General features: G+C 46.2%; 2 protein-coding genes across 3 annotated transcripts in view; one reads left to right on the forward strand and one right to left on the reverse strand.

The window, feature by feature from the left end:
* The window catches only part of LOC310670718 (macrophage mannose receptor 1-like), a 225773-nt gene that overhangs the window by 95414 nt on the left and 116832 nt on the right, over positions 1-13527 (reverse strand). The gene's annotated exons all lie outside the window — the stretch shown is intronic.
* Positions 1415-11632, forward strand: LOC310670609 (zinc finger protein RFP-like). Of its 2 annotated transcripts, XM_083426192.1 has the most exons (8): positions 1415-1645; positions 2953-3494; positions 4424-4519; positions 6071-6298; positions 7987-8009; positions 8996-9108; positions 9847-9879; positions 10641-11632. In XM_083426192.1, exons 2-8 carry the CDS (start codon positions 3093-3095, stop codon positions 11156-11158), a joined length of 1413 nt encoding a protein of 470 aa, XP_083282318.1. In that variant the 5' UTR covers positions 1415-1645; positions 2953-3092; the 3' UTR covers positions 11159-11632. The 2 variants fall into 2 exon arrangements, with proteins under 2 accessions (XP_083282318.1, XP_083282319.1); XM_083426193.1 differs by lacking the exon at positions 1415-1645 and having other exon boundaries at positions 3428-3511.

Consider the following 13527-nt stretch of genomic DNA (forward strand, 5'->3'; position numbering starts at 1 on the left):
CAGATGGGGGGGGGGAGAGACAGGGCTGAAAGGGAGGGGTGGATCTGGGCCCTGCTGCTCTTGGTGAAAACTTTGAGCAGCTTTCAACTCAACTCTGCTTTATAGAAAAAGTGACAGATTGCAGCTCCCCAAAAGTCTGACTCTGGGTATTTAAAATATTTTTTTTAAAAAACACAGCACATTGAGGTTTTTCCTGAAATCACGGGCTGGATAAATTTTGTGATATAAATAAAATGTGTGAGTTGCATTTGAGTGAGTCTGGTTGAGACACTACCATGCAATCAATAATAATAATAATAATAATAATAAATTTTATTTATACTCCGCCCTCCCCAGCCGAGACTGGGCTCAGGGCAGCTAACACCAGATATAAAACAATTGATTGAAATACAACTCAAGGTTAAAATACAACATTAAAATGCAGCCTCATTTCAGCAGAAACTCAAAAACTTTTTTGGGGATGAAAACGTCAAGTCTTCACCAACTATCACCAACTAACTATCCTTCAACAACTAACTATCCAGACTGGTCCTATGTGGGCCAGAAAAAAGCCAGGGAAGTCCCCAAGTAGGAGTGGTGAAGGTGGGGCAGAGCTTGGTACATGCAGAGGCGGGAGCAGTTTATTCCATAAATTAAGAGAAGTAGCAATTAAGAGTTTGGGGGTATCGCCTTAAATCTCAACAGGCTTATTAGAGCATGAAGTTTTGTGGGTTAGAATCCGCTTCATCAGCTATGTGATATGCAAAGCACAGCTATTGCAGCAGCATTTGCGCTCGGATTTGGGATGGGGGTAGAAAACAGTGTCGAGAACAGAAAATTAAATGGGGGTGGGGGAATACAGCGATTTTGAACTTGGGTGGCCAGCAGATGCAGAAGAGGAGATAGCTTCTGCAGCTTGAACAGCTGTGCAAATTAGGAGAGGAAAAATTGAAGCTGACATCATTTGCAATTTGCGTGCCGAGTTACACCTGTTGATTTGTCTCCTAACCTGAGCAAACTCTGGAAAAGTGAAGGAGCCCCGTTCCCTTTTTGCATCGGCCCATGTCTACGACTTTTAAATAAAAAGGACTTGTCAATGAATGCAAACTAAGCCCGGTGCCCCCTTCGTAGAAAAAGCAGTAGCGCTAGGCTATAATATCATAATGAAGCTGAGCTACGCGGCGCTTGTAACGCCTCCCCACGTGCAACGCCTCTTCTGGCGCTTCGGCAGAGCCTTGCAAAGCGAAAGGGAAAGCGGAGATTCCATTGGTCACAGCTGTTACCAATCCCGGCCAATCAGAAATGCCGGAGCCGCCCTCTGCGCGAAGGGAGAGACGAGAGGCGGCGTTCTCTTCACCATCAGGGAAGCGTCGGAGAAAAGACTACAACTCCCATGAAGCCGTTCTGCGGGGCTGCTAGCGAAGCGGGCGAGTACACGTGCCGCAGAAGCTTTTGGGCACTGTAGTTCGGTGTTCTTACTAGGCGCGCCCGGCGGGTAATTACAGCGCTGTGTTTAAAGGGGCGAGAGTTTGCAGCGCTTGTTTGCTTGCAACTTCATTCCGCGCCTGCGTTTGTTCGTCAAAAGTCTTCGAAGTTTTCCACTGCGGAGGCTGCAGTTTCTGCTGCTTTTAAACGGGAGAGCCCCCTTTCTAGGGCTCCAGTTTGGGTTGACTGTGAGTTGCCTGTCTGGGTAAGCTGAGCTGTGGCTTTTTAAAGTATTTTATTTTTATTTTATGCGTTTGTCCTATCAGGTAAATCTGCGTCGAATAGGGCGATCGGGCTTAACAATACAAATTAGGCTGACTCCCAGTTCTCTTAATAGTGCAAATCCTTTATTTACGTCCTCTACGTGGGGTGATGCCGCCCGCAATCTGAATGTCCTTTAAGCACGCTGGTGCTCTTTAGAATTTGGATTTTGGACTACAGTTCATGAGGCTGGGAGTTGTAGCCCCAAACTTCTGGCAGGCAGATGCTTAACTGCTTGACTTGCGCCACCCTAGGGATCTGAGAGCTGCTGGTACTCTTGGCTTTAATGTTGTTTATGTGCTACAGCTACATGATAGTGATGTACAATAACGGACAAATCTAATTGGTGCATACAGAGTACAGGTGTCTCATTTTAAGTAAATTCTACAAGATATTACTTTGTTACTACTACTCCTGGAGAATTGCCATGACCTGAATCTAATTATATAGGACTTGCACAAGGGCATGTAGGCTGGAGAGAGACACTGTATGTTGTTTGTTCTTTATTTCTCAGTATTATACATTTATATCCACGCTCAAGGCTGCGGTTGTGGGTCTAATTTCCTCCATGCTATTCTGGAGCAACCCACTGGCTGAGAGGTGGTGACTGGTCCCAGTGGTATAGCGTGGGGGGTGCAGGGGGGGGCGGCTGCACCGGGCGCAACATCGGGGGGGGGGGCGCTCGCACTCACAGCTCTCTGCCCCTACCTGGCTCACTCACTCGCTCTCTCTCACTGCAGTGCTGGCTGTGCGAATCCGATCCGAGCCGCCGGGTTGCCGCCCACTGTGGAGGGGGGGGGGTGCCAGGCGTGTGGTGCGGTGCGGAGAGAGAGCGAGGGACTATCTGGGGGAGGGACAGTGCAGCGGGGGGGGGGGCGCAAATTACTTGCCTTGCCCCGGGTGCTGACAACCCACGCTACGCCACTGACTGGTCCAAGCTCACACAGTGAGTTTCATGGCTGATTTTGCCTCGCTGGGGTGGGGATGTAGATGTGAGTGAACTGGGGGACTGGAACGTTTTGATGACTAAATAACAGTGGCAAGGTCTGCTGGATTGTTTCTCTGTGGGGCTAGACTCATGTACCACCTGCTTCTGTTTCTGTTGCTCTTTGCATTGCACCCTCCCTTCTCCAGGAGCTTGACACGGCGGAGCTGGAGTTGTCCTTTGGGAATTGCAAGTTGATAATTCCAACCCCTTCTCTCTCTCCCCCCACTTGCAGACTGGAGCAATTCCTTTGTAGCAGTTCAAGGCAGAAGAGTCTTTTGCAACTTGTTCAGTCAAAGGTGTCTCCAAACCCTGCTGGATAAGAAAAGCCAAATCCCATATTTTAATCTGCACCACATTTATTTATTTTTTAAATTGAGCCATGGACAGAGAGAACATCACGTCCATGCTTTTATTAGAGACAGTTTGTTCTGTCTGCCAGACGTGTTTCCGTGATCCTGTGATCCTAGACTGCGGGCACAATTTCTGCCATCCCTGCGTGGCGAAGTGTGAGGAATTTTGCGGGAGAGTCCTCTGCCCTCTGTGCAAAAATCCTCAGACGAGTCGGAAACAGAACATGAAATTGGGCACAGTCACTGAACTGTTCCAGCAGCTGACCGTGTGTGCAAGACAAGCGTCAAGAGAGGATGAAATCTGCCTGCAGCATGAGCAGCCCTTGATTTTTTTTTGTAAGCGTGACAAGGCCCTCCTCTGCTCGAAATGTGTTGAATCCGTGGAGTCTCCAGCTGTTCTGGGTGTGGCAGAAGCTGTCCAAGAATACAAGGTGGGGTTCCTCTATAGGTGAGATTTGAGGGGTGGGGAGAAATAATCTTTGCATGTTTTTAAACAAGGTGGCTGAGCTAGAGGAGAAGGACTGTGGATAGGGAGAGAGCTTGTTCCCTGAGGCTGTGTACACATTATACCTTTAAAGCATTCTTTCCAACCCCCTCAGAGAATTGTGGGAGCTGTAGTTAACCACTCACTGAGTTACTCACTGAGAGCCAGTGTGGTGTAGTGGTTGAGAGCAGTAGTCTCGTAATCTGGGGAACCGGGTTCGTGTCTCCGCTCCTCCACATGCAGCTGCTGGGTGACCTTGGGCCAGTCACACTTCTCTGAAGTCTCTCAGCCCCACTCACCTCACAGAGGGTTTGTTATGGGGGAGAAAGGGAAAGGAGAATGTTAGCTGCTTTGAGACTCCTTAAAGGGAGTGAAAGGCGGGATATCAAATCCAAACTCCTCTTCTTCTTCTTACAATTCCCGGCAACCCTTTAACAAACTACAATGCCCCAAATTCTTTGTGGGGTGGAAGAAAGTTATTTCAATGTGCTTTAAAGGCATATCGTATATGGAACCTGTCATTGGAAAGGCTCTTTTATGTTCTGTGCCTAATGAAGTTGTCAGCTTGGCTAGGACGGAAGTCTTGTCCTGGCCTTGGGGACAAGGGGAGAACTGTGTGGTTTGCTGAGGACTGGGAAGAGGGCATAGGAGACTGGGAAGCTAATGAATTGGAGTCCAGGAGCAAACTGAGTTGGGGAAGAGGCAAATGCCTTGAAAGAGGAAATCAAAATGAGGAGGACTGACTAAAAATGCAAGCAACTGAGAATGAGGACCATTTTACAGGGTTTAGTTTTTGGAAGGTCGTTGCTTTGGTTTTGGGCCTCACCCTCTAGTACTTGCAGCAGAACCTCTAAAAGGCCCATTCTTTCTTTTCAGGATCGTTACGTTCAGCACGCCGACACTATAAAGAAGGAAAAAGAAGAGATAATGGCACACAAGTTAAGCACAGACCTGGAAAGCCAATCGATGCTTGTAGGTAGCCGCTTCCACTGGGAAGCGATCAAGTAAACTCGGCTTCTTCAAACGGTCTTGTAGGTTATTAGAGGTGGCGTTGTGGGTTAAAGCACAGAGCCTAGGACTTGCCAAGCAGAAGGTTGGCAGTTCAAATCCCCGTGACGGGGTGAGCTCCCGTTGCTCGGTCCCTGCTCCTGCCAACCTAGCAGTTCGAAAGCACGTCAAAGTGCAAGTAGATAAATAGGTACCGCTCCGCCGGGAAGGTAAACGGCGTTTCCATGCGCTGCTCTGGTTCGCCAGAAGCGGTTTAGTCATGCTGGCCACATGACCCAGAAGCCAATGCCGCGCTCTCAGGATGCTGTTGGTCTGCACCTCTCCTCCCCCCTTTGTTGACAATTGGCCATTCTGGCTGGGGCTGATGGGAGTTGTAGTCCAGCAACATCTGCCGGGCACCATATTACCTATCCTGAACAGTTGAGTCTGAACTATGTTCTTTCCTGGAAACGTACTGTTGGTCACAGATAATACAACTTTTATGCTGGCCCCAAGGCATCACATGCTGGGCACCTGGGTAATATGGATGGGCTGTTAAGAATCATTCCAGTTAATGTACAACTTGATGCATTTTATGGGGTTGGGGAGCATGTTGAGATATATTTATTACAGTGGTACCTCGGGTTACAAACACTTCGGGTTACAAATTCCAGTAACCCAGAAGTAGTACCTTGGGTTAAGAACTTTGCCCTAGGATGAGAATGGAAATCACACGCCAGAAGTGCGGCGGCAGCAGGAGGCCCCATTAGTGAAAGCGTGCCCCAGGTTAAGAATGGTTTCGGGTTAAGAAAGGACCTCCGGAACGAATTAAATTTGTAACCCAAGGTATAGTCATACCTCATGTTACGTTCTTTCAGGTTACGTCCCACGGTGACCCGGAAGTACCGGAAAGGGTTACTTCCGGGTTTTGCCGCTCGCGCATGTGCAGAAGCGCAAAATGACGTCACACGCATGTACAGAAGCGGCGAATCGCAACCCACGCGTGCATAGGTGCGCCACTGCGGGTTGTGCTCTTTTCATGTTGCGAACATTATTATATACAGTGGTACCTCAGGTTACGTACGCTTCAGGTTACATACTCCGCTAACCCAGAAATAGTGCTTCAGGTTAAGAACTTTGCTTCAGGTTGAGAACAGAAATCAGGCTCCGGCGGCGCGGCAGGAGGCCTCATTAGCTAAAGTGGTCCTTCAGGTTAAGAACAGTTTCAGGTTAAGTGCGGACCTCCGGAATGAATTAAGTTCTTAACCTGAGGTACCACTGTATGTGAATCATTTTAAAAGACATACGGTACCCTCCTTCCTCAGGGGCTTTTGTAGGGATCTCTCTCTCTCTCCTCTCTCTCTCTCTCTCTGTGTGTGTGTGTGTGTGCGCGCGCACACACACTTTGGTTACGTTTAAAGATTTCCTTTTGTATACCACTTGCGTCCTAATCCTGTGCTGACCGACTTCCTGTCTTCCAATGTGCTCCTTCCCCCACATCCTCACTTCCAACACGTCTCCATCTGCTTCTTGAAGGAAAAGGCAGAAATCATCAAGCAAAGGATGACGTCCGCTTTCAAGGAAATAAACGACTTTCTGGCACAACAAGAGAAGCTTCTTCTTGCCCAACATGCGGAGATGATGCTGGACATTGTGAGCGGAAGGGACAACCACGTGGTCAGACTGTTTCGGCGTGTCGCCTTTCTGGATAGCATCCTCGAGGAGATGGAGAAGTGTCACCGGACGCCGAATGAGCTCCTGAAGGTTAGGCTGTGGCAGAACTGGCAGGGCCTTTTCTCTTTGGAGTGGGCTGGTACCAAACTCTCAATTCACTTTTTACCACAGGCAGCCTTATAGCCACTTTGCAATTCCACTCCTTGTTAAAAACTGTTTCACTCTGCAGTTCTCAGGCTCTTCTTGGTGCTAGCTAGTGATAAGCCTCTGAATGTCTTCTTGTGTACTTTATTTATTTCTGTTTCTATCTCTATTAAATTTTTTACCTATCCTTCACCATGAGGACCTAGGGAAGGTTACAACCATTAAAAAATAATACATTTAAAAATACCTCGTTTTGAGTCCGGGATCCATTCTGGAGCCCCGGATGCTAGACGAAAAGGATGCATGACAAAGCGCCACTCTGTGCACTTGTGCAGAGTAGTTTGCGCTTCCGCACATGCTCAAAGCACGATTTAATGCCTCTGTGCATTCACGAGCAGCAAACCTGGAAGTAACTTATTCCGGTACTTGCGGGTTTGCCGCGGACATTCGACGAAATGGAGGCTTGGCGAGGCAGACTCAAAACGAGGTACCACTGTATTAAAATTTCTGGGGGTTGGGCAGGGCCTCATATATCTCCCATGCTGACCTGGCTCACCAGGTTGATGTTTAGATAATAAGAGAAACACCCACATATGCAGTTCCAAGTTCCTGGGAAGAAATGATGAATACATATATAGGCTTGGATTGTTTTTGGGTTGGCTAAATTTTTGTGAAACATCTCTCACTGCTGTGCCACAAAGCGAAGGTTCCCTTCCTTGCCATACAAAGTAGACTGCTGTCAGCTGCTATTTTGTGAACATTGTTAATATTGCTTTATAGATGTAGTGATTAATCATATAATGTGACTTTTGCTTTAATTATGATGTTTAGCTTTCTTTTTTTAGCTGCTGCCTTGTTTTATAGATCATAATTGTTTTGCTGATTGGTTAATTATTCTATATAGAATCATAGAATCATAGAGTTGGAAGAGACCACAAGGGCCATCGAGTCCAACCCCCTGCCAAGCAGGAAACACCATCAGAACACTCCTGACATATGGTTGTCAAGCCTCTGTTTAAAGACCTCCAAAGAAGGAGACTCCACCACACTCCTTGGCAGCAAATTCCACTGTCGAACAGCTCTTACTGTCAGGAAGTTCTTCCTAATGTTTAGGTGGAATCTTCTTTCTTGTAGTTTGGATCCATTGCTCCGTGTCCGCTTCTCTGGAGCAGCAGAAAACAACCTTTCTCCCTGCTGTATGTGACATCCTTTTATATATTTGAACATGGCTATCATATCACCCCTTAACCTCCTCTTCTTCAGGCTAAACATGCCCAGCTCCCTTAGCCGTTCCTCATAAGGCATCGTTTCCAGGCCTTTGACCATTTTGGTTGCCCTCCTCTGGACACGTTCCAGTTTGTCAGTGTCCTCCTTGAACTGTGGTGCCCAGAACCACATGATTTAGGCTGTATTTGTGATGTTCTATTGTTTCTTTATTACTTATTGTTATTTATTGTTTGTAAGCCACTTTGGGATTTATTTGAATGAAAAGCGACATAGAAATCTAATCAATCAAATTGGGGAACATTGCTCTCTGAAATCTTCCAGAATTGCCTAAAGCAGGAACTGAATTACACCTCTCTCTTTCTCCCTTCTCCCCCTCCCTCCCTCTCTCTTTATCTCTCTCTTTATAGAGTGTTAGACGCACCATGGAGAAGTAAGTGGGTCCTGTAGCAACACACATCCTGCAGAGTAAAACATGTTGGAAGTTCTGGCTTAATATTGTGGGTTTGTAATGGATGCTTGTCCCATTTCTGGTCCATTTTGCCATCTGGTTCTAGGCTTGGATGGCCTTTGGGGTACCTAAAAGTCATAGCCCCAGCCCCATGTTACCTCCATATCCTGCCTGTAAACCTGAGGTTTTCTGATGGACGTATCATCCTTGGTTAACAGTTAGCAAACACAGTTGGCTGTTGCTGCTGCTCTACACCCAACATGGGAGGGACAAATGGGTAAATGCGAATAAATAAATACAGTGGTACCTCAGGTTACAGACGCTTCAAGTTACAGACTCCGTTAACCCAGAAATAGTACCTCGGGTTAAGAACTTTGCTTCAGAATGAGAACAGAAATCGCGTGGTGGCAGCAGGAGGCCCCATTAGCTAAAGTGGTACCTCAGGTTAAGAACAGTTTCAGGTTAAGAGCGGACATCCAGAATGAATTAAGTTCTTAACCTGAGATACCACTGTAAACTTAACTCCAAGTAGAAACTGTAAAAAGATTTAGACAGATTTTTCTGAGCACTTGAGGTCAAAAGAACGGTGATTGAAAACAACTGTTTTCAAGACATTTCATTCCGAATCTCCTAGACAGAGAGGTTGATGACAGGTGGCTTGTCCTGCCCTCACCCCCCAAATAAATCCTGGCTACACCCATGACTCCCAAAAACCTTGGAACAAACCCTGCACATTATTCCCCGTCCCCACAGCCTCTCCTTGGAGCAGAGGAAGAGGAGGTTGTAATTTAGGCCAGGTAATGAGAGAGGGTAACCAGAATGCTTCGCTGCTATGCATACAGCAATTGGGAGGGGTCAGGAATATTCTATTGAATTTGGGTCTCTGGCTATAGTCCAGATTGAGCTCATTTGCTCTTTACTGCTTCTGTATTGTGAGGTTGGTTGCTTAAAAAATATATCTTTTCCAGATTTGAGGAGGAGTTTGCGACTCCAGTGGCTTTTCCACCAGGAAAGCGATGGGGACTCTATGGCTGGCATGATTTGACGTTCCTTCTGCACTCTGCTGTAGAAAACTTCACAGGTGAGAGAAGGGCTGGGGCAAAAGAAGTTAAAATAGTACTCCAAAAGTGTGTGTCTGCTGCTTTAGTCCTTGAGCCTGGCAGGATGAATGGGCAATTCTGAGCATTGCTTGTGAAGTTGCTTGTGAAGTTAACTGTGTGGAGGGCAGTGGTAAAAATGGCTTCTTTTTAGAAGAGTTTGGATTTGATATCCAGCTTTATCACTACCCGAAGGAGTCTCAAAGCGGCTAACATTCTCCTTTCCCTTCCTCCCCCACAACAAACACTCTGTGAGGTGAGTGGGGCTGAGAGACTTCAGAGAAGCGTGAATGGCCCAAGGTCACCCAGCAGCTGCATGTGGAGGAGCGGAGACGCGAACCCGGTTCCCCAGATTACGAGACTACCGCTCTTAACCACTACACCACACTGGCTCTCTCTTTTAGATCTTGTTTAGGAATTTAGTTACCTAGGACAGGGTCAGGGAAGCTTTTGCAGTCCAGGTTTCCTTCTGGGTGACCTTCTGAGGGCCACATTCCAGTGATGGAGGGGGCCAGAAGCCGAGGTGGTGGAGCAGCATCTGCAAATGTTTCTACACTCATTCACATGCGCCTCTCTGTCCTCCACACAGGCAAGAGGCTTTGTGAAGAGTTCAAGAACGCATGGCAGATGGGCAAAAAGTCTGAGTATGAAGCAGTGGGTGGGGAAAGAACTGTTTGAATGAGTTATGTGCTTTTGCTTAATGTGTGTTCTTTTCCCCACAGGCACTCTGGTATCTGGATATCCAATGCAGGAAGGTAAACACGAGAGACCAATGGGGGCCAAATTCACAGGATGGCTAGTTGGAATAATACATTTCAGCCATCATCTGATGGGCTGAAGAGGAACACTTTAAAAAGAGTTCCTCCTGAAAGTTGTTAATGAGGGCAAAGGATGTACCTCATTCCAGAAATTGGGAACAACCCCCCCCGGAAGGCCTGGTCACAAGTCAACACCATCATTATGGTGCCATCGCTGTTTTCTATTGCCAGGCAAGCATACACTAGTATTTACCCAGGCCTTTGGATCTTAATTTTCTACTTGTCTTTTAGTTGAGCTTGATCTGCTCTTTTAGATAGATTATTGGTGCATTTTAGGTTGTGCTTGCTCTTGCTCACAAGTCACTTTGAGTTGACCTTTCTGAAGAAAAAGTGACTAATGAATATGATAATTAATAGCCAGGCGGCCCCGAACAGCAGCACAATGAACTTGGCCCCCAACTTGTTCATAAGTCAGATGTTTTTCATCTGGAACTCTCCGGAACTCAGTTCTGGCACCTCTTAGCTGGGCACCATTGCCATTCTAAGAGAACAAGGGAAGTGTTCACAGTGTGGTCTGGCACCTCTTTCCCCAGAAAAATAGCACTGTACGATGGATGAGGAGTGAAGGGTGCTCTTTAGACAGACGTTGGAGCCAGCCACAGCTGGACAGCATTTCTCCCTAGTTCAGGTTATGAATTGTTCTCAGCCTGACTGCTGGTTTTGCCATAATTTACATTCTCCTTCTCTCTGCCTTCTAGTAAGTGTGACTTTGGATCCAGACATGGGGAGCCACCAGTACTCCCTATCTGATGATCTGAAAAGTCTGTGGAAAGATGGCGCTCTAGATCTGTCTGTGACTGGTAATGTCCCCGGCCTCCTTCCTTTTGCGTTGGGATGTAATGTATTCACTGCAGGCCGCCACTGCTGGGAAGTCACGGTGCACGGTGAGAACGACTGGGCTGTGGGCGTGACCAGGATTTCTTTGAAGAGGAAGAAGAGAACCACAGCTGCCTTTAGCCCCTCAGAAGGGATCTGGGCGATAGGCAAGTGGAAAGGCGGCTATGCAATGTTCACTTCTCCCAAAACTCCTGTGCCCATGAGCGGAGAGGTGCTGAAGAGGATCCGAGTGTCCTTGAACTGTGACGGGAAGCAGGTGTCTTTTGCCAACGCTGACAGTGGCGCTGTGCTTGCCAAGTTCCAGACAGCTTCATTCTTGGGGGAGCCCCTTCTCCCCATCTTCTGGTTGGACGGAGAAACCTGCCTCTCTGTCTCCTGAGGCAGCCATGTTTCACCCCACAGGCCCTCCTGCCCACTGACCTCCAGCCTCTCGTTCCTCACTTCACATTTCCCTCTACCACTGTTCCTCACCCCTGACTCCACCATCCATGGAAATGACTCTTCTCGTGATGTGGCATCGTAGGCCGAATCTCTGTATTCGCCTTGGCCGTTTGCTTAGTACTTTAAGGGAGTTTCTCAGCCAATGAGGAGCCTTCTGTGAGATTTTTGTTTTTCCCAGCGAGAGAAGAGGATCCTGATGTGAGGAGGGTTGGGGGTTGAACCCGGTAAATTCAGGGTTTAGTATTCCATAAGAGAACACTCCTGTTTTATTCACCACAATTTGTTTTATAGTTGTGAATGAAGCAAATGTTCATTTTTTTAAAGAACAAAGAGCACGTATGTTCACTTTTTTGTTTTGTTTAGGGCATGGGAATGGTGAATTTGGGATGGCTTTTAATGAACTGGTCCAATAAAAGGTTTGTACTTTTGTGGTTGTTGTTTTTTCTTCCATTTTTTTTTATTAATTTTCACAAAATTATAAACAAACAAGACAAACAAACAAACAACCACAAATCATAATCTTATTAAAAATTATACTTATTAACATTGTTAAGTGACTTCCTCGCTTCTCCTTGGTTGAATTTCCATGCATATCCATTTAACGGTTTTCCAAATCACAGTTCTTATAAAATTTACCTTTCGCTTTAACATCTTTCAATCTTTTCATTTTGAAATTATACAAATTGATTCATCACTTAACGTATATAAAACCCTACGCCAATTAGTTATCTGCAAGTTATTTCCAACTAATTTAACTTAACATATTTAATTAAATAATCATTAATCCCCCCCCCCATTCTTCCTGGTACTCCTCCTCCTCCTGGTCGTGGACTCTTAGGTCGGCTAGCTCCAAAAAGTCCATCATCTTCATCTGCCATTCTTCTATCATTAGTAATTCTTGGGTTTTCCACTTTTTAGCTAATAAAATACGAGCAGCAGTTGTGACATACAAAAACAACCAGGCCTCTGGTTTCTTTATGAATGTATATTTCAAATTTTTTTTCAATTCATTATATATCTTTTCCCAGAAGTCTTTCACCTTGGGGCAGGTCCACCACATGTGATAGAAAGTTCCTTCCTTTTCTTTGCGTTTCCAACATAAATTATAGTTATGATATATCTTAGCTAATTTAACAGGAGTTAAATACCATCTGTACATCATTTTCATTATATTTTCCTTTAACACAGGACATGCAGTGAACTTAACCCCTTTCTTCCACAGCCTTTCCCAATCCTTGAACATGATATTGTGTCCTACATCTCTTGCCCAATCAATCATCACAGATTTAACCTGTTCATCTTTTGTATGCCACTCCAGCAATAAATTATACATTTTAGACAAATTTTTACCTTTATTATCCAACAACTCCGTCTCTAACTTAGATTTTTCAGAAGCAAAACCATTTTTCTTATCCAGTTTGAACAATTCATTAATCTGGTAATAGTGTAACCAATTTAACTTATCTTCAACTTGATCAAATGGTCTTAGCTGGTTCTTTTACTTCTTTCGCCCTCGCCTTCATGCTCAAATGTCTGCTGACCGTTTATTTCCACATAGCTCCCCACCTCCCAAAATCTACTCCTGTAATCGATCTGTGTGGTGGTTCTCTCAGCATATATTCACAACAACCTTGTGGGGTGAAATATACTCAGAGTCGCAAAGTGATTTCATGCTCTTTATTCAGCTCATAGTGGTGAGGAGGAATGAATGAATGTCCCCTCAAAGTATCTGCTTTATATACATTATTTACACAATGGGCTGCACATGATTGGCTAATTCTGGAATTCTACTGTAAGCCAATCAGGTTGTGGATTCACTTATATCTGGAGCATGATTGGGTGGTTCCTGCCAACCAATCAGACTGCTGCATTGTTCTAGGACCAATCAGACTGATGCATTCTGAATCCTATTGTTCTAGGACCAATCAGACTGCTGCAGTTTGGATCCTATTCAACTCAGTACATAACACCCCTCCCCTCTAAGTTCCAGTCCTGCCCGGGAGGTCACATTCATAGTCCTCGAGGTACGCCGGCGGCCTACGTGTGCGTTGCGGCCTGTGGTGTTCCCTGGTCCGGGGTTCAGGTTCTGGCTCGTGTTCCAAGGATGCTGGCTGTGATGGGCCTGTTTGGTCTGGCGCAACCGGCTCGCTCAGTCGTGGTTCTGGTTCCGGTGTCCTTTTGGCCTCGCGGGTCCTCTCTGTATTTACTGATTCTGCCTCTCCTGCTGGCCCCTCCTGCTCTATGGGCCTCACTGCCGCTCTGTTCCCTTGGGACTCCTCTGACCTTTCCTCCTCCTGGTTTTCTCTC

Source organism: Podarcis tiliguerta (assembly GCF_965153285.1).
Source record: "Podarcis tiliguerta genome assembly, chromosome: 2".
NCBI lineage: Eukaryota > Metazoa > Chordata > Lepidosauria > Squamata > Lacertidae > Podarcis > Podarcis tiliguerta.

What these genes read in the sequence shown, in the direction of transcription:
- LOC310670609 (XM_083426192.1), top strand. Translation starts at nt 3,093, where the DNA reads ATGGACAGAGAGAACATCACGTCCATGCTTTTATTAGAGACAGTTTGT. An exon ending in GTTAGACGCACCATGGAGAA is followed by an intron (nt 8,010 to 8,995) that starts GTAAGTGGGTCC and finishes TATCTTTTCCAG; the next exon opens with ATTTGAGGAGGAGTTTGCGA. An exon ending in TGGATATCCAATGCAGGAAG is followed by an intron (nt 9,880 to 10,640) that starts GTAAACACGAGA and finishes TCTGCCTTCTAG; the next exon opens with TAAGTGTGACTTTGGATCCA.